The sequence below is a fragment of the Silurus aristotelis genome (assembly GCF_946808225.1).
Source record: "Silurus aristotelis genome assembly, chromosome: 28".
Classification (NCBI taxonomy): Eukaryota; Metazoa; Chordata; class Actinopteri; order Siluriformes; family Siluridae; genus Silurus; species Silurus aristotelis.
The window spans coordinates 7,659,725-7,678,186 of record NC_139601.1 but is presented as its reverse complement, the minus strand read 5'-3'; the positions used below and the strand labels follow the sequence as shown (position 1 = coordinate 7,678,186).

The window sequence follows — 18,462 nt, the reverse complement described above, 5'->3', positions numbered from 1 at the left end:
TTCCCATCTTCATGGACATTAAAAATAACCTATGATAGCAGTAAAAGTATCTGATATCAGTCCACAGTCAAAAATGGTGAAAATAAAAACACACTGAAAGCTTATAAGAATGTACAATAGAGTCTTCACCGTGTTGTAGACTCAATTTACTGACTTTGCAGCTTTATGTAATATGCAATTACTCTAAATGGTTAATCTGTTGTTCCAAGTATTAGAGACATTGCTGCAACCTCATTTCCATAATACACAATAATGTGCTTCTGTATGGTCATTGCATGCAAGCTATTTCAGTGATGGTAAGCAAAAAACAAGACAAGCAGGATATTTGGTATATAAAATGTTGGGGAAAGCTGAACCGGTTACATCCATCAATACTGTTTTCAACATACCCGAGCTGACAATTATTCATCATTTTCATTTGGTAGTAACCCCTACTGCCATGTGAAAGTTTATTCCAATGTTTTTTCCTCCTGGGATATCTGTTACATGACCCCTTGTAGGGCTAGGTGAGTCCTAATTTACCTATAGGCTGACACAAAATGCATGAGGCATTAAATTCAGTAATTTCCTTGAAAAATATTTTTATGAATTGTATTGATTTATATAAACATTTGCTCATAAGCATTAACAAGAGTAATCAAATATTCCAATAAGGAAGCATTCATAAGCATAAATGAAAGCTATGATTTTTTGTTTATTATTATTATTATTATTATTATTTAGACACTAAAATATTTATTCTGCTAAACTGCCAAAGAAATTTGAATTACATTGTGCTTGCGGCCCAGAGAAAGATCCTCTACCTACTGCGAGTGCTGCATGTGGCCATTTGTGATTCATGAGGGAAAGTCGATAAGGGTGTGTTAAAGGCAGTATTAGACACAGAAAAGTAAAAGTCACAAGAAGGAAGATACTATGAAGTGGTAAAAATCTTGCTTTACACAATAACACATGTACTCAAAGAGAAAGATAAACAGATTGGGGCAAAATGCTACAATAGCAAAGCCGTACAGCTACCAAGATTCCTGCACATAGGTTTGTGCAAGTAACTGGCTATAGTCAGGATAAAGGAAAATAAAAAAATTTGGTAAAAATGTTCGTTCTTTCTTCTCATTCTTTACTTGAGACCAGGACTGAGGTAAGAATAACAGCTGAATCCAAAGAAAGTTCCGATCCAAGCATATTATTTTGAACTGTATTCAGTCTAAAATAGCCTATATCTAAAACACAGTTTTTATAAACACAAGAGATATAGCATTACAAGCCAAATGAATTGAGAAGCAAATAATTAGTCTTAACCTAGATTTAAAGCAAACCCGTATGTGGAAGTTGACCAGCAATTTGATTAATAAAAATAAAACCATGTTGCAGTCACTGTCAACTGTCAATTTATTACTGCTGATCTTTAGCTCAGCTAGATGTGGACATGCCTCCTGACAACACTTTAGATATTATATATATCGCTACTTTTGTCAGAAAGTTAATATACAGACACACAAGCTTATGATAAATATGATATGACTTTGTGACATTCAGCCTAATACAATAACAATGTGAATCCCCTCTTAAATATTTTGGTAAAAACTAGAGGGCTTTGAGACCTTGGGGACTTCCTGTTATTCAAACATTGTTAGTGTTTAATTTCCAAGTAAAAAATCTACAGATGGGTGACAAAGTAAAAAAAAAAATAAAAAAAAAAGAGGAAAAAAAAATGAATTATTTGGCTAACACAGCCACCAGAACAGCTTGAATGGACAATAGCATAGACTCTACCTAAACTGTATTAAAGGAAAGGCTTTTATATTTCCTCATATATGGAGAAGCTACTACACTTAAGTAGAGCTTTAAGGATGGTGGTGGAGAGCGCTGTTTAACGTGTCACTCCAAATACTCCAAGAATAGGTGTTCATTTGAGTAGAGATCTGGTGACTGTGAAGGCCACAGCATATGCTTTTTACCCTCATATAAATTTCACCCTTATTAAATTACTGACTGCGTGATCGTGAACTGTAGATGGATGTGGGTACATCCTGGCCAACCACTTCGATCAAAAGAGAAATCTTGAATCTTCTGATCTCTGAATAAAGATAATCAATTAGAACATCTTATTGATTTGCAAGTGGAGCCAAACCATACAAGCAAAATGACCTCCAGAGCATAAAAGAGCCACCAGGTTTTCCTTTAATTTGCCACCCGTCTGTAAATCAGTATTTACATTTTATGAAAGAGAGCACAAAACTCTGTCCAAGTAAAATAAACAAACAGTATATTTTTTTCATGTGTCATGTAAAAGTGACAAGAAATAAATTGAAATATATCAACACATTGGAACAGTAATACAAAAGAAACAGCACTATTAACAGATAAAACATACATTTAATGGATAGATACATTGAATTTGTGGATAAAACATCCACTGAGCTTATCCCACCCATCCATTATTACACAGTATGGGTCCAATTGTTGTTTTTTTAAAGCACATATTTATTGTACCTTAAGTTAAACTATTCAGTGACCTCATGAGACAAGCGGTTAAAATTGGGTGTTCATTAAATTAATTGCCAATATATTAATTATATAAATTGTATAAATTAAATACAAATAAATATTTACTTCTACATACACTGAGCCCTCTGCTTGAACTAACTGTGTTTGGTGCTGTGTTTCTGTATTTGCAGGATCCTAGGTGGCCACGCCCACCACTAGACTTTTGCTTTTTAGGCAGTGTCGAAACCAAGCATTGAAATGAAGGCATGCTAAATCGTATGGTCCCCTATTTAAGCAATTTAAATAATCTTTTCATATAGCCTCTGACCATGCAATGTTTTAATAGCGAAACAAGACTCTATGTGTCTTGATCTGCGTTAGGTTTTTTGTTTCTGTAAGATATGGGAGATATAGACGATTAAAATGGTCGATAATATCAAGCATGGCTTTGATGTAAAAAAAAAAAAAAAAAAAAACGTCAATAATGTATTTCTTTTCCTATGTGTGCCATTAAGCATTACTGCTTCCACATCTATCCATCTAATTTGTACCTAAACACCCTAGAACAAACCTACTAAAACAATGACAACAGCCCAAAATACTAGAAAGAAAAACAGATGGCGGATTAATTTTCATTATCATCATCATCATTATCATCATTATTCCCATTATCTAATATATAGTGATGGATATAAAAAAAATGATTATACAATTGTGTTTTACTGAGTTAACAGAGATAAAGTCTTCTTTTCAACCTCTCTATTGTCTCTTGCACAAACACGACCATGCTCCAAAATAATGCAATTTTTTGTTTGGTTCTTTTTTTTTTTCTTTTTTTAAATTAGATTTATGATGGCATTTGCCTTCAGCTTCTATAAACATCAGCAGTGATCATTAGAAATGCTATAGATGCAGCCAATGAAAATATACTTGCAAAAATAGGCATCAAACTACAGCAGACATGTCCACTGCTAGGGCACGGGTGCCAGGAAGTATAGCATTTTAGTGACTTAACAGCGACTTAACAGTAACTTAATGCTTTTTGCATAATAAAAAAAAATAAAAAATTTGATCACCCAATTTCAACCAAAAAAAAATTATGGTAATACATAGTGCATAGATTTTTATGGTACAGCAAGCTGTGCCAGCACTGATTACAGCATTCATATATCTTTTATTGACGCATCTATCATATTTTTTGGCAATTGTTGATGTTCCTCTGTCGACTCGGCCCACTACTGATATGTCACAGGACTGCTGCTTGTGTCTGCTTTTCTATGATATTAGAAAGTGTGAATGTGGGTTCAGGAATTTTGAAAAAAATAAATAAAAAAATAAGCCACAGAAAATGCTTGAAAGTCTCAAGTTGCCAGTGTCTTCCCTGTGCCCCATTGCCCTAAAGGCACACTGAAGTCCAAGTTCTGATTTCCCTCCACCAGGGGTTTGCTTTCTCACCCCTGCTTTCTTCAAAGGGACTGTGCATCTCAAGGTTAATTGTGTATATATGGTTCCAGATTTCTCTCTATGTATATATTAAATTAATTGTGTGTGCATTTGGCCTTCTGTTCATTCTGGAGATTCTACGCCAGAGAATAGATGGCATTAACAGGAGATGTGGCCTCTGAGCTCTCGTTGCCCTCTGTCTCCTCCTTATCCTTCCTGACAGTGTACTGGCCTATGAAGGATCCATCCTCATTGAACTGGCCATCCCCTCCTTCACCATAGTCTACGAGACTGTCATCACTTTCCTTGACATTGCCATCTAGAGAGGTCTGACTTCCCTGCAAAGGTTTGTTGTCCTCATCGCTGCTGTTAAGGTTGGAGAAAAAAAATAACAAGTGGTTATGATAACATTCCATTGTGCAGCTATTCAAATCCTACAGTCATGAAATTCAATTTCAGTTTGAATAAGTGTAGAGCAGACACTCCACAAACCATCTATTCTTATGCACACAAAGCAAAATTGCAGCTTGTAGAATGAAGTCTGTAAACTGAATTGTACCACTGAATTTTACCCTTTCATTCCTGTGCATCTAGCGAAGAGTACACAAAACAGGAAGATTCGAGTTGCCATGCTTCTTTGTTACCTTTACATTTTTTAAGCACAAAGGAGAATCTGCACCGCATAGCAAACAGGCAAACCCTATTTTCTGCCTTGTTCAGAAAAAAAAAACAAAAAAACAATAGAGCAAATGAGAAACTAAAACATCAAAACAAAGCTCCATGAAAAGCTTCATGATTTTTGACACTATTAAGATAATAAAGGAGGTTGAGGGTCATGTAGGTTGACCCTTTATTTATGAACGATTTTTGCTGTCTGTAGAGAACCATTGTTCATGGTTCAGGCAATATTTAGTAAATAATCAGGATACCTATGTTTAACTGCATGCTGGTGCTGTTTGTGACGAGAAAGCCTAATCATGCAAAATGTGTAGGACCTCAGCAAACACCGAAATAGATGCGCTTAAAAAAAGCTTTTGCCATATTTTGGAAAAAAAAAAAAATACAAAGATTTTTCCCATTTTTTCGGATATAAGGGGGCCATGCACTTCATAGGAAATGAGTCAAATTACTTTTTTCTTCTATGAGAACCAAAAATTTTAATAATTCCTCCATACATAAATTGCATTAATTTCATTTAAACTTTACATAAGCTAAAAGCATTGCCTAGATATACAGTACATTGTATATGTTTTTTTGCTTATGAAAATTGTGATAAGGCTAGAAGACATGGTTACTTATCAGTTTCAGACCCACTCAAGTATCAGTGACAGTCTGATTAACAGGATCAAGTGGAAAAGCATTGGGAGCATTATTGAAGTGATTTTATTTATGTCTTAATTTAAACTAGATTGGATTGGTAGCTGTACCACAATCGTCTAGCCTCCATCAAAATGAGATACAGGCCAACCCGAAACTGCTTTTCCTGAGTTTTTGTTTTAATCGATTAACCAACAGTTATGACTGATACAGTAATGAAGCTCCAAGATAAATATTTTACAGAGTATAAGACTTTAAAAGAATAATTCATAAAATGTACTAATATTATATACAAAAATAATGGGTTGTGTGCTTGAGGAATGAAAATAAACACTAAAATTATTCAGGAGTGTCAGACTTAACTTACAGCCAAAAGTTAAAAGGATGTGAGGTGAAGAAGGTGAAAAACAATCCTGCTAAATTTTCTGCGATGATAAATAATTTAATTTAGCTGATGCATCAGGGTCAGCCATAAGGTCTAACAACAGAGTTATGGTAAAGAATCTCAGTGTAATTGACTTTTCTTAAATAACTTGCTCCAATACTGTATATTATAGGTTATGTTCAGCAAAATGGTAATTGATGAAAGCCAAAAACTCAAAGCAGACAATGTATAAACTGGAGAGTAAGTCTGAATCAGTCGTTTCCTCTACTTTCATACCTTTTCCTTTCAAGAGACCTTCATGGACCAAGAGGAGAAAAAAATGACAGGAGGGTTAAAAATAGAGGAGGGAAAACCAGTTAGAAGAAACCACCGGACAGGGACTGAAAGTTGTAAAACTAGCTGAACACATCTATCCAACAGTTTACATACTGTTACCTATATTTCTCGAACAATTTGTTCAAGCTAAAAGCTATGTTGTTTCTGCTGCTTGTGTACTGATGAGAATTGCTGACCTGCTGTATATATATATATATGTCTTTAGTGAATCTAATCATACTATAACATTAAATGGCAGCAAAATATAACCTCTACAACTTAAGATAGAGGTCACATTTTCACAAAAGTTAGCAGAGTGAATATTTTACCATATTACATGCATGTTTCATAGCTTTGAGTTCGTTTTGCTGCAGGCCAGATTAGAGCAGTGCCGTTAAACTGCATGCATGAAAAACAATCTGTTTCAAGTTGTTAGCTGTTTTGCCAGATACAAGAACAGTAGCTCAAGGGTCTCAAACACTAACACATGAAAAATACATTTTGCCCTTCACTACTACTCAAGGAAATCAATTTGACCTCTGTGTTAGAAATAAAAAAATCTTCTAACAACTCTAATAAAAATAAGAAAAATCCTTAAAAATTATAATAAAAAGAATGCTGGTATTATATTTTATTAACAACAAAAAAAATATATATATATATATTTATATACAGTGGGTACGGAAAGTATTCAGACCCCCTTCAATTTTTCACTTTTTGTTATATTGCAGCCATTTGCTAAAATCATTTAAGTTCATTTCTTTTCCTCATGAATGTACACATAGCACCCCATACTGACAGAAAAACACAGAATTGTTGACCTTTTTGCAGATTTATTAAAAAAGAAAAACTGAAATATCACATGGTCCTAAGTATTCAGACCCTTTGCTGTGACACTCATATATTTAACTCAGGTGCTCTCCATTTCTTCTGATCATCCTTGAGATGGTTCTACACCTTCATTTGAGTCCAGAAATTTTTGATTATACTGATTGGACTTGATTAGGAAAGCCACACACCTGTTTATATAAGACCTTACAGATCACAATGCATGTCAGAGCAAATGAGAATCATTAAGGTCAAAGGAACTGCCTGAAGAGCTCAGAGACAGAATTGTGGCAAGGCACAGATCTGGCCAAGGTTCCAAAAAAATTTCTGCTGCACTTAAGGTTCCTAAGAGCACAGTGGCCTCCATAATCCTCAAATGGAAGACGTTTGGGACGACCAGAACCCTTCCTAGAGCTGGCCGTCCGGCCAAACTGAGCTATCGGGGGAGAAGAGCCTTGGTGAGAGAGGTAAAGAAGAACCCAAAGATCACTGTGGCTGAGCTCCAGAGATGCAGTCGGGAGATGGGAGAAAGTTGTAGAAAGTCAACCATCACTGCAGCCCTTCACCAGTGGGGCTTTATAGCAGAGTGGCCCGACGGAAGCCTTTCCTCAGTGCAGGACACATGAAAACCCGCATGGAGTTCTCCAAGATGGTGAGAAATAAGATTCTCTGGTCTGATGAGACCAAGATAGAACTTTTTGGCCTTAATTCTAAGTGGTATGTGTGGAGAAAACCAGGCACTGCTCATCACCTGTCCAGTACAGTCTCAACAATGAAGCATGGTGGTGGCAGCATCATGCTGTGGGGGTGTTTTTCAGCTGCAGGGACAGGACGACTGGTTGCAATCGAGGGAAAGATGAATGCGGCCAAGTACAGGGATATCCTGGACGAAAACCTTCTCCAGAGTGCTCTGGACCTCAGACTGGGCCGAAGGTTTACCTTCCAACAAGACAATGACCCTAAGCACACAGCTAAAATAACGAAGGAGTGGCTTTACAACAACTTTGTGACTGTTCTTGAATGGCCCAGCCAGAGCCCTGACTTAAACCCAATTGAGCATCTCTGGAGAGACCTAAAAATAGCTGTCCACCAACGTTTACCGTCCAACCTGACAGAACTGGAAAGGATCTGCAAGGAGGAATGGCAGAGGATCCCTGAATCCAGGTGTGAAAAACTTGTTGCATCTTTCCCAAAAAGACTCATGGCTATATTAGATCAAAAGGGGGCTTCTACTAAATACTGAGCAAAGGGTCTGAATAATTAGGACCATGTGATATTTTAGTTTTTCTTTTTTAACAAATCTGCAACAGTGTCAACAATTCTGTGTTTTTCTGTCAATATAGGGTGCTATGTGTACATTCATGAGAAAAAGAAATGAACTTAAATGATTTTAGCAAATGGCTGCAAAATAAAAAAGAGTGAAAAATTTAAGGGGGTCTGAATACTTTCCGTACCCACTGTATATGTATATATATATATATATATATATATATATATATATATATATATATATATATATATATATATATATATATATATATGCTTTAACTATATTTTGTCCAAGACTGCATGCAGTCTATAATTGATCATAAGTGCTCTGAATTAAAGACATGTTCAAAGTGTTTGACACCCTTGAAGAGCTACACCATGGACGTGACATCAGCTGTAGCCCCTCCCATTAGCTGAGTTCCCCTTCCAGAAACAATAGCTGACATGCTCAGGCTCAGAGGGATGCTGTGTTGAAACCAAATACCTGTTTTCGTTCCTTAACAATGTTCGGTGATTGGAGGAACAAGGATTTAATTTGAGAGGGACAGAGTTGTTAGTACCAGTAACTATTAATGACTTACAAAATACTGAGCGGATTAATCAAAAGATGATAAAACATTTAACTGCCTGCACTTTGTTTAATGTATTTTTTAGTGCATTGTTTAGCCCATGTTTATGACTTTAGATGTTTAACACAAGAAACCACCTTTCATAGTTTCTTTAGGATGTACTTATTCATGCAGTAATAAAATTTTTTATAGTGGATGAATAAACAGGGTCAACAAAGTTATTCCATAAAAACATTAGCTGTGACGTATAAATATGATTAGCTTTCAAACAGCACATGGACCATCTGTATGGTTAGACATAATGCAATATGGAGCTTATTATTCAGTTGTAAATCTCAGGTCATGCTTTATAGAGCTGGCTTTAGAAATAACATAAGCCATAACAGCATTTATAGAATGGTGAGCCATTTCATGGTCATTACCAGTGGTGAACAGTAACAAAGTATTATTATTTCATTACAATTTTTAATTATATTTTTCAGGTGTCAAGACCTTTTCATTTTAGAAACATTTACTTGTTGTTCCTCAAGTCTAGTTAAAGGTAAATGCATAAACTGTGATGAATAATAACGAGACAACAAGTGTAACCCCTTACTGTGTGTCTGTAACAATATAAAACCATCTTCTTTAAAAAAATCTTTTTAAAAAGTTATGTTGCACAGGAGAAAAGAAGATTGAATTGCACAAATTGTTAAACTAAAAACCTCATAAATAAACTTTTGATACTTAAGGATATTCAAAAGTAATTGCTTTTCCATCTTTACTCAATTATAAATATAAAAGGAGTACTTATACTTTCACTGAAATATTCATACTAATACTAGAATGGTGTATTTTATTCACCACTGGTCATTATTCATGTACAGGCACTCGATAAATCTTGAGCTTGTCTAAAAGAAATAGAAAGGTTTTTTTGGGTGTGCATTAGATTTTGTTGATGAATATTACATATTTATGATATCTGTGGTTAGTGTAAATTTGAAATTAGTGTGAAGCACCGAGTTGTTAGTTTGGTTGTCAATATTTACATTAACTTTGTCAGAAAAGTTATTTATTAGTTTTGATTAGGACATAGAGTGGCATGTCCCCCTCGTGTCTCTATGTTTTCCAAGCTAACCTGAAACAGTTAAAAAAAAAAGGATCTCACTGTCAGGAACAAAACAAATACATGCACAATATCCACAGAGTCATAAGGCAAGATAGAGATTAAACTGGAAGCTACTATTAAATCTAAACACAAACTTACTGGTAATCATATGATCCATCCTGGTCTTTGTGGTCCACAGGGTCCAAAGGTAGGTCTTTTTTATCTCTCACTGAGATCAATAGGAATGGGCACAAAGCAAATACTGAATTATACTAAACCACATTGCATCTATAATTCTTTGCATATGTGCAGTGAAATAGTAAAGTACAGTGAAATAAATTGTATACATCGCATTCAGTGCATTACCTGGATATTTTCCTCCCCGGCTTCTTTTGATAAAGCAAACAATGAGCAGGATGAGAATAAGAAGTGCGATGGCACACATGAGGCCAATAAACCAACCCTGCGTGGCTATGTCGACTTCGTCCGAGCTGTGGGCTGTCAGAAACACACACACACACACACACACACACACACACACACACACACACACACACACACACACACACACATACATAGACACAAAGAGTGAGGATGGATTGGGAAAGCATGTGACAAACAGAAAGAAAGATTATGCAAGAAAAAGAAAGAAAACTGAAGTTTCTGACATTGAACCAGAAGTATAATTTCACGCTGAGTGTATTACTTTTCAATGATTTATGACCACAAAACCAAGATTGAGTATATAATGAATCTCTTTATGTTTCAGTAGACAAAACCTTCACTGACAACTTCTCTTTATCATAAACAAATTAACAATAAGAAGAGTGCATTAGGACCTGCATGATCAAATATGTGATAACAAACCACATTCTCACCAGAGTGCTGAAGAAAAAAAACGTGCACACACACACACACACACACACACACACACACACACACACACACACACACACACACACACACCAAATAAAAAAAACACTTAATTTAAATAACAGTTTACTGTATACCTACATTTCTCCTTAACCATAAAAAGGGGCCAATGCTTCTTAGTGCTACTGCAGGCTGTGTTGGTTTGCATTTTTATTGTCATTTTGAATTTAATCTCGATTCTCTCCTAAATCAGAAATGTGTTTCTGCATTCATGGGATATTATTCAAAAAAGGCATAAAAACTATAACTACTCTGAACACGAGACACTCAATATGTTAATATCATAAACCAGTACGAGCCAGAGGCGAAACAAGTATTAGGGAAAATTGAGAATCGATATCATATTCCGCATGTTATTACAGGAAATGATGATTTCACTTGGCTTACCACACCCAAGGCACACAGGCATTCCAGCGCTGCAGCATCATATAAAAAAAAAAAAACACTATTGTCGCCTTGTTATATTTTTATACTGTGAAAAACACCACCACAATCAATAAAACCTGGTGGTAGATTCAAAAAGCAAACAACCAAACAGGTTTTGCTGAAGTACTTATTTATCTGTGGAACTCAATTTTCAATTATGAATGATTCATTTATTTTGATGCCTAAGTCTACACAGTTCAGTATATTACAGCAATGTCATTGTGCAAAATATTAAACGTTCTACAGGCCAGTGGTTACAATAGCTATAATTTTATTTTTTCCCTAAAAGTAATACATGCTTGGACAATTATATTTAATTCCGAATTTCATACATATATTTCATTACATACTACGTCTGTGATAAGAAGAATGACAATAAACCCAATCAGACTAGATTTTGTCCAATTACAAATACTAATAGTAAAAAAAAAATGTGGTAAGTCAGTATTTCCGAATATCTAAATAAAATCTTTGAACAAAACAGCTAAAGCCAGAATAACATCCTTTATACAACCAGCCCTCACCTCCACTGGTCTCAAAGGTGACATACTCGCTGGTGACTCTGGGATGTTCGTGGGAATACACACGGAGCCGGTACTTAGCTCCAGCTATCAACCCAGCCAGCTTAATTGGGGGTTCATGTTTGAACAGCACGCTTTTCATAGACCCATTACCTTAGAAAAAGATATAAGATAAATGTCCATGAATCGAGGACACGGCAACCTGCCAAAAAACTTGACTGGAAGCAGCCTTCACTTCCTCAAGGCCAAAGGTACTGTGGATGTGTTGAGACTAGAAGATGAAGGTGCTCATACTGTATGATCATTTCAGACTAATCATTTGAGGACTTTTAAATGTGTCTAAAGAAGTCTGAAGAAAGCATAACCTAATAGAAATTCCCCATTAGACAGCATGGCACAGCACAGTCTGGTAGCATATTTGAATTCAGAACTATTTATATCCATATATAAAGCCAAGTGTGCTAATTGATTATAAATGATTAATCAAAGAGTAAACAACAAAAGTGCATTGCTGTAAGTAAATAAATAAAAATTAATATCAGAATGAATATCAGAACATCAGAACAAAGTCGGAACAATTCTGTAAAATGTGAATTTGACAAATCAATGGCCTTTTTTATTATAATTTTTATTTATTATGTTTTTTATTGGCTAAACCAAATAAAGTATTTTCCAACAATTTACCAAGGACATACACAGCACAGCTTATTCACATTTTGTGGAAAAAAAGCTAAATGATGACTAAATAATTAAGTTGTGTTAATTAAATTATGTTTTTTATATAACAATTTACAATACTACATTTCTCATTTAGATTTTTTATTAACTAGTTCAGTGTGATAAATGAAGCCCCTTGACAAAATACAGGATGCTGTGCCACACTGTCTGGTGGAAAAGCATATCTTTTAATAGAAAGTTGTTTAACGAAAGGGAAGAGTTTTTCTTTCCTCGCATGGTACATAATAATAATAATAATAATAATAATAATAATAATAATAATAATAATAATAATAATAATAATAATATTCAATTGCAATAATATTGATCTTTGGTCTGTAATTCTGAGGCAGTATTGGCAATTATGCATTATTAGAAACAATTGAGCAACAGTCTCAAACGTCTACAGACCTTTTCTTATATCAAATGTAAATGCACACCAATATCACATTGTGCCTTCTTTAAGAAAATCCAAGCTAGCACAATAGTGTCTAAAGAGCATGCGCATTACTCGAGTTGTATTCCAGAAGCTGGTGACAGCATGCAGCATGCTAAAATAAAAAGCAGTTGCACACTGCTGGTCGAGAATTCAGTCATTTCCACTCCCTGAGTTTTACCACAGCACATGCTTGTTTTTTTTGTTTTTTTAGAAAAACTACAGCAGCAATAAAATGTGGCTTTAGTGTGATGGCTAGCTAAAGCTACAAGAGAAACCAAACTGAGGAAATTCGCACTGTATTGTACATTTCAAATGCCCCGCAGAAACCTAATGGAATAATGACCCATCATTTGTAGCTTTAGCTTTTTGAAAAAACCCCATAGCTTTTTTCAGGAGAGATGATGGGCATGCTAAATTAAAGGGGAAAAAGGTGGGGGGAGAGCTGCATGCCTGTATACCAGTATAGAAATGTGATTTTCTTGGTGCACAGAGAATGCAATATACATTTAAAAGCATAAAAATTAATGTAATGACTTTTTTCAAGGTACAAGCTACAACAGTTCAAGGCAGGCAATTCTCCTGTCGACTTTCACATGCCACATGTCACAGAATGACACACACCTATACACACACACACACACACGCACACACACACACACACACACACACACACACACACACGCATAACATGCGTCAGCCAGCTACTTCACAGGACCGAAGGAAGAAGGAGAGAGATAAAAGGCAGGCCAGTTGATTGTTTAATTACATATCCTGTTTTGAGAGTAGAGAATTCTGCAGCAGTTACTTTGGGTGTGTGTGTGTGTGTGTGTGTGTGTGTGTGTGTGTGTGTGTGTGTGTGTGTGTGTGTGTGTGTGTGTGTAAGATCATATGGTGCAATGATATCTAATCTATAAACTACTTCTCCTCAGAAAACACAGGTTCATGTTCATATTTTGTAAGGTCCACTCAGAAGAAACCACTAGACGGCATACATTTACACTTTCTGCTAGTGTGATTGTTTCATCATGCCCTCATGGACATGTTTCAAGGTCGAGCCCGTGACTCTGATAGCCCCCTTGAGATAGAGTTGGGTAGAAAACATTAAGCCCTTCATGATCCCTCTCCCCTATGAAGACAAATCGAAAATACAGTAGAGGCACTAGGTTGTGCATTAGATGCCAGCCAGGCTCTTGCAGTTTTGCTCACTAGATAAGAACTGTGAGCCAAGCTAAGCAGCAGTGGGGCAGCCATAGAAAGAAACATTAGTATAAAAAGGCACATGAGGTGGAGGTAGACAATCCGATTCGAATAGTAGAGAAAAATCTAGACAATGTGAAGAAGGAAAGAACAAGAGAGAAAGAGGATAGAGACAGAGTGAGACAAAGGGAGACTGTTATCCACCATCAGGCACTTAATACATAGCTCCTGAATTGGCAGCATGAATGCTCTAAGACATGTGTGTAACATGAAAGAGCATTAATTATGTATCATAAACTAATAAAATTATTAGATAAAAGTGCATGATTAAAATTAGGGATGTAGTTACAAGCATTAAATCTGTGAATCAGGTAGACATGTGAAATGGCTGTTTCACGCTTCCATAACAAAGGATGTGGAGAGAAATGTTTCAAGTGGTGTTATCACTAGGCATTTTAATTAATTAAGATTCTGCGAGTCGTTTTACTCAGTACTCACTCACAATAAGAGGTTCTTTTTGTTACTAGTTGCCTCTTTCTCTTATTCTCTTCTTTCCTTTTAATCACACACACACACACCCAAATTTACTCAAATCTCTCCCTGTTCCTGCAAGCCACCAGAAACAATACAAGCTTCCTAAAGGGAACTTTAAGGACTCACGAGGACACAAACCCAAAGCCTAATGAAATGACTAAGACGGGCTCATTTCATCTTTCAGAGATGGCAGATGAAACAGAGCACCGTTTGCTTTGTTCTTTCTAAAGTGCATGGATGGAATATCTATAAGGGTCATTGTACTAGAAGGTGCACAGCATGAAGAGTAGCACTGCTCATAGCTGCTAGATATAAAAAATGTTCCATTATCCTGTACAATATCTGAGAGATCACAGAACAAAAGGAGCTGGAATTCACTCCAGTATCTGTGACTAAGCAGATCTCTGCAATACATCAGACGATATTGGGCTTGATTTATGTCCTGGCAAGCCCAGTCGAAACCGTACCAAGTTTCCCTTCATAAGCTCTTAGTGGGAGAATCTGGGTCTTACTGTCCAGTGTGAACTCTAGCACAAACTCGCTGCTGTCAACCGGGAAGTTGTGCTTCCAGCTGACGTTAGCATAGTCACTGTTAGCATCCACGGTCAGATTCCAGATCTTTACATGCGGGGCTACGCAGAACAGGTGGGAGAGGAGTACATTTCATAAATTTCAACCACTGCAGGAAAGTGACAAGAGCTAATACTTACTACAGCAGGTTAGAGGCACACCACTTTAATACCATTCTGTTATACTTTCACTCTTTAATATGACAAATGCTTTTTTAAAGAATCTGCATCACATTATGCAGGAACCGTCATTTAATCTGATAAAAGGAATATCAAGCTAATCAGATGTCACAGTCAATACAAATAACATGTCAATACTAATTGGGTAAAGATGCCGTGCCTTTTAAGGGCAAAGGTCAACTCTCAGTCTAGCCTCTTGTCAAAAATAGCAAAACAAGGATGACAAAACATCCATATCATGAACACTTCAACTGAAATGGTCAATTTTGCTCAGTCAGCCACAACTGCAATTCAATTAACTACCTTTTCTTTTAAAACTGACTTTTTATACTGAAATCTATGCAAATACCCAGCAAGAAAGGCAGGGTGGGGTAGGTTGTAGTGGTGGTAGTACTGGAAATGGTAGTTGTAGCAGCAGTAGTAGTAGTAGTAATAGTAGTTGTTGTTGTCGTAGTTGGAGCAGGAGTAGTGGGACTGGCGTCAGTAGGGGCAAGGGTGGTTGCTGTTGAGGTTGTAATGGTTGGACTTGGGATAGCAGGTGGGGCAAGGGGGGGGAGAAGAGATGTAAACACCAAGGCATCTGTAGAATCGACCGCTGAGAGAGGAAGAGAGCAGCAGTTAAGCATATCAAAATGTAGTCAGCAACACAAAAGACACACAAGAAATCACAAAAGAATGACCATAAACTAGACAGAATTCCCACAACTATCATTTTGAAATTCTTCTTCTGTTATTTCTTATAACTAAAAGCAATGTGTCAGAAAACTAACTTAAGATAAATGTTTGGTTTATTAAAAAGCATTACATACTGTGCAAAATTACATAATAGCACCAAATTTTACACTTTTCCACACATTAAAAATGAGGACAGTGGATTTTTATTTTTATTTTTATTTACTGTTCTAGAGACACCCCCCCAGCTTTGCTATTCCTGAGTTTGTCAGTTAGCTGATTATTTAAGTCAGGTCTGTTAGCCATTATGCATCAGAAATATATTGAAATATATTATCAACAGTTTACTTAAAAAATTTACAATCACTGGCCATTTTATTAGGAAGAATTGTGCGTCTGCATATTTATCCAATTATATGCATGCATAAAAATTATTCAGATACAGGAGCCATCGAACAAAATGGGGGAAAGTGTAATCTATGTAACTGACTGCAGCATGAATTGTTGCCAGACATGTCGGTTTGAATATTTTTAAAATGTGCTGATCTCTGGGGATTTTCATGCACGACAGTCTCTATGGTTTACACAAAATGATGCAAAAACAAATACAGCCAGCAAACAGCAGTTTTGCTGGTAAAAATGCCTGACTTGCTTTAACTCGAATAACAACTCTACTTATTTGGTGAGCAGAAAAGCATCACAGAACACACAAAATTCTATGCAAAACTAGACTTGTGTGTTAAACGAAATAAACATCCTTACATAATGTTACATTGTACCAATTTCCAGTGACATTTATTACAATTGTCCAAACCTGGCCTAAATGTATTTTTTCATAGGAGCTCTTCAAAAACATTGGCATATGGTAAGTTATCACTCAAATATATGCCTTTATCTTTATCTTCCCAAGCAAACAAGAAATGATTCTGGTGTGTAAGTGTTTTGTAACTCTCTAATCAACAGACTGGACATCCAGTCCCCTCGATCTTGTGCTCTTGTCTCTTGCACAAATGCATCACTGTATCAACTGACCTGTTGATACACTGTTCAACTTAGCTAACATAAAACATCAGTATTCTATGTTTATTACAAATGGCATCTAAAGAGAAAAACAAGATTTTAAATTAAAAAATGTATCTCAACGATAAAGCAGCAAATTTTTTTTTTCACAACAATGTGATGTTAATGCTGTTGATAATTAGAAAGGATTTTAATTAAATGTGTTGCTGTTTTTAAGTGTTAACTACACATTACTGCGAAAACAGTTAACAATTCACCATTCAGCTGAGTGAAGTATATTACCAATAGCTTCTGACTACAAAGTTGATAATATTATTAAGCTTCCCCTACTTACCATGAACCAAATTGATGAAAAATGTTTGTTGCTCTGTCTTTTCAAGTCAGTGGTTTTGTACAAGCTAATAATTTATTGAGATAAAACACAGAATCATTAGTAGGGTAAAAGGAATTCCCCCAAGCCTGCATTAATTGTAAAAGAGCCCCAATAGCAAAATATCCCATTTGGTTCTGACAGCCAAGAAGGGCATAGGGCAGTTGAAAACTAGAAAAACACCTAAAACTATTCCTAGGCTGGGTTTTAGCCCAAATTACATATTTATTCAGGAACTAAGTATTTCCACTTTATTACATGCTGCAAAGCTTTAGGTTGACATATACAATGGAGACAATAGACTAAAAACTCTAACAACCCTCATGCGGTCAGTACAGTTACACCAGTCACACACACACACACACACACACACACACACACACACACACACACACACACTCACACACTCACACACACACACTCACACACACACACACACACACACACACACACACACACACACACACACACACACTAACACACACACACACACACACACACACACACACACACACACACACACACACACACACACACACACACACACTTCTGATAATATGTTTTGCAACAAACTGTAAACAGGCAGTATACAACAGCCTGTCTATGTTTTAGTCCGTACATTGTAAAAGATATACAAAGAAAATGATTAAAAGACATCCATCCTAATGTAATATACTGTACTTAATAGATTTTTGTACATTGGTACTGCATGTGAGTTTAAACACAAATTCTAAATAAAATCTTACTTGAAATAATGATCAACATATTAGAAAGTAATATATAAAAATATATCTAATATGTGGAAGAAGAGGGGTCTCTACAGGGCTGTAACTGAAAGTTATTGAAGACACAAATTGGAAGACGCATGAGCATCTTCTATAAGAAAAGAAATATAAAATATCGGGTGTGGCAGACTCAAGGGCAACTTCATTTTGGCACTTTAAACATCATACGATGCAATACAACGCATCATACGATGCAACACTGCCACCAAGTGGTGATATTGGTTTAAAGTTTATCATTAGAAATAATAGTTGTGGGAAATCTATCATGGAAAACGTGTCCAACACCCTAAACCATACAACAATACTACTGTTTAGAAGTGGGGCTAAGGATCTCTGTACACAAGAAAATATAGTAAATAACACATGATTGAAAAAAGAATAGACAACCTTACGCATCAT

At 35.9% G+C, this 18,462-nt stretch overlaps 1 protein-coding gene across 41 annotated transcripts in view; it reads right to left on the bottom strand.

Annotated features, from left to right (window-relative positions):
• Positions 1–703: 703 nt before the first annotated feature.
• nfasca (neurofascin homolog (chicken) a) overlaps positions 704–18,462 on the bottom strand; it is an 83,954-nt gene continuing 66,195 nt past the window's right edge. For 16 of the 41 annotated variants that reach the window (XM_083533938.1, XM_083533912.1, XM_083533915.1 and 13 more), the window contains 6 exons: positions 15,566–15,811; positions 14,980–15,099; positions 11,584–11,733; positions 10,067–10,198; positions 9,860–9,929; positions 704–4,296 (listed from right to left, as the gene is read on the bottom strand). In XM_083533938.1, the coding sequence (XP_083390064.1) occupies positions 4,068–4,296; positions 9,860–9,929; positions 10,067–10,198; positions 11,584–11,733; positions 14,980–15,099; positions 15,566–15,811 (947 nt within the window). In that variant the 3' untranslated portion in view covers positions 704–4,067. Of the gene's footprint in view, positions 4,297–8,528; positions 9,731–9,859; positions 9,930–10,066; positions 10,199–11,583; positions 11,734–14,979; positions 15,100–15,565; positions 15,812–18,462 lie in introns of all 41 variants that reach the window. The other 25 variants (XM_083533927.1, XM_083533928.1, XM_083533923.1 and 22 more) reach the window with 6 other exon arrangements.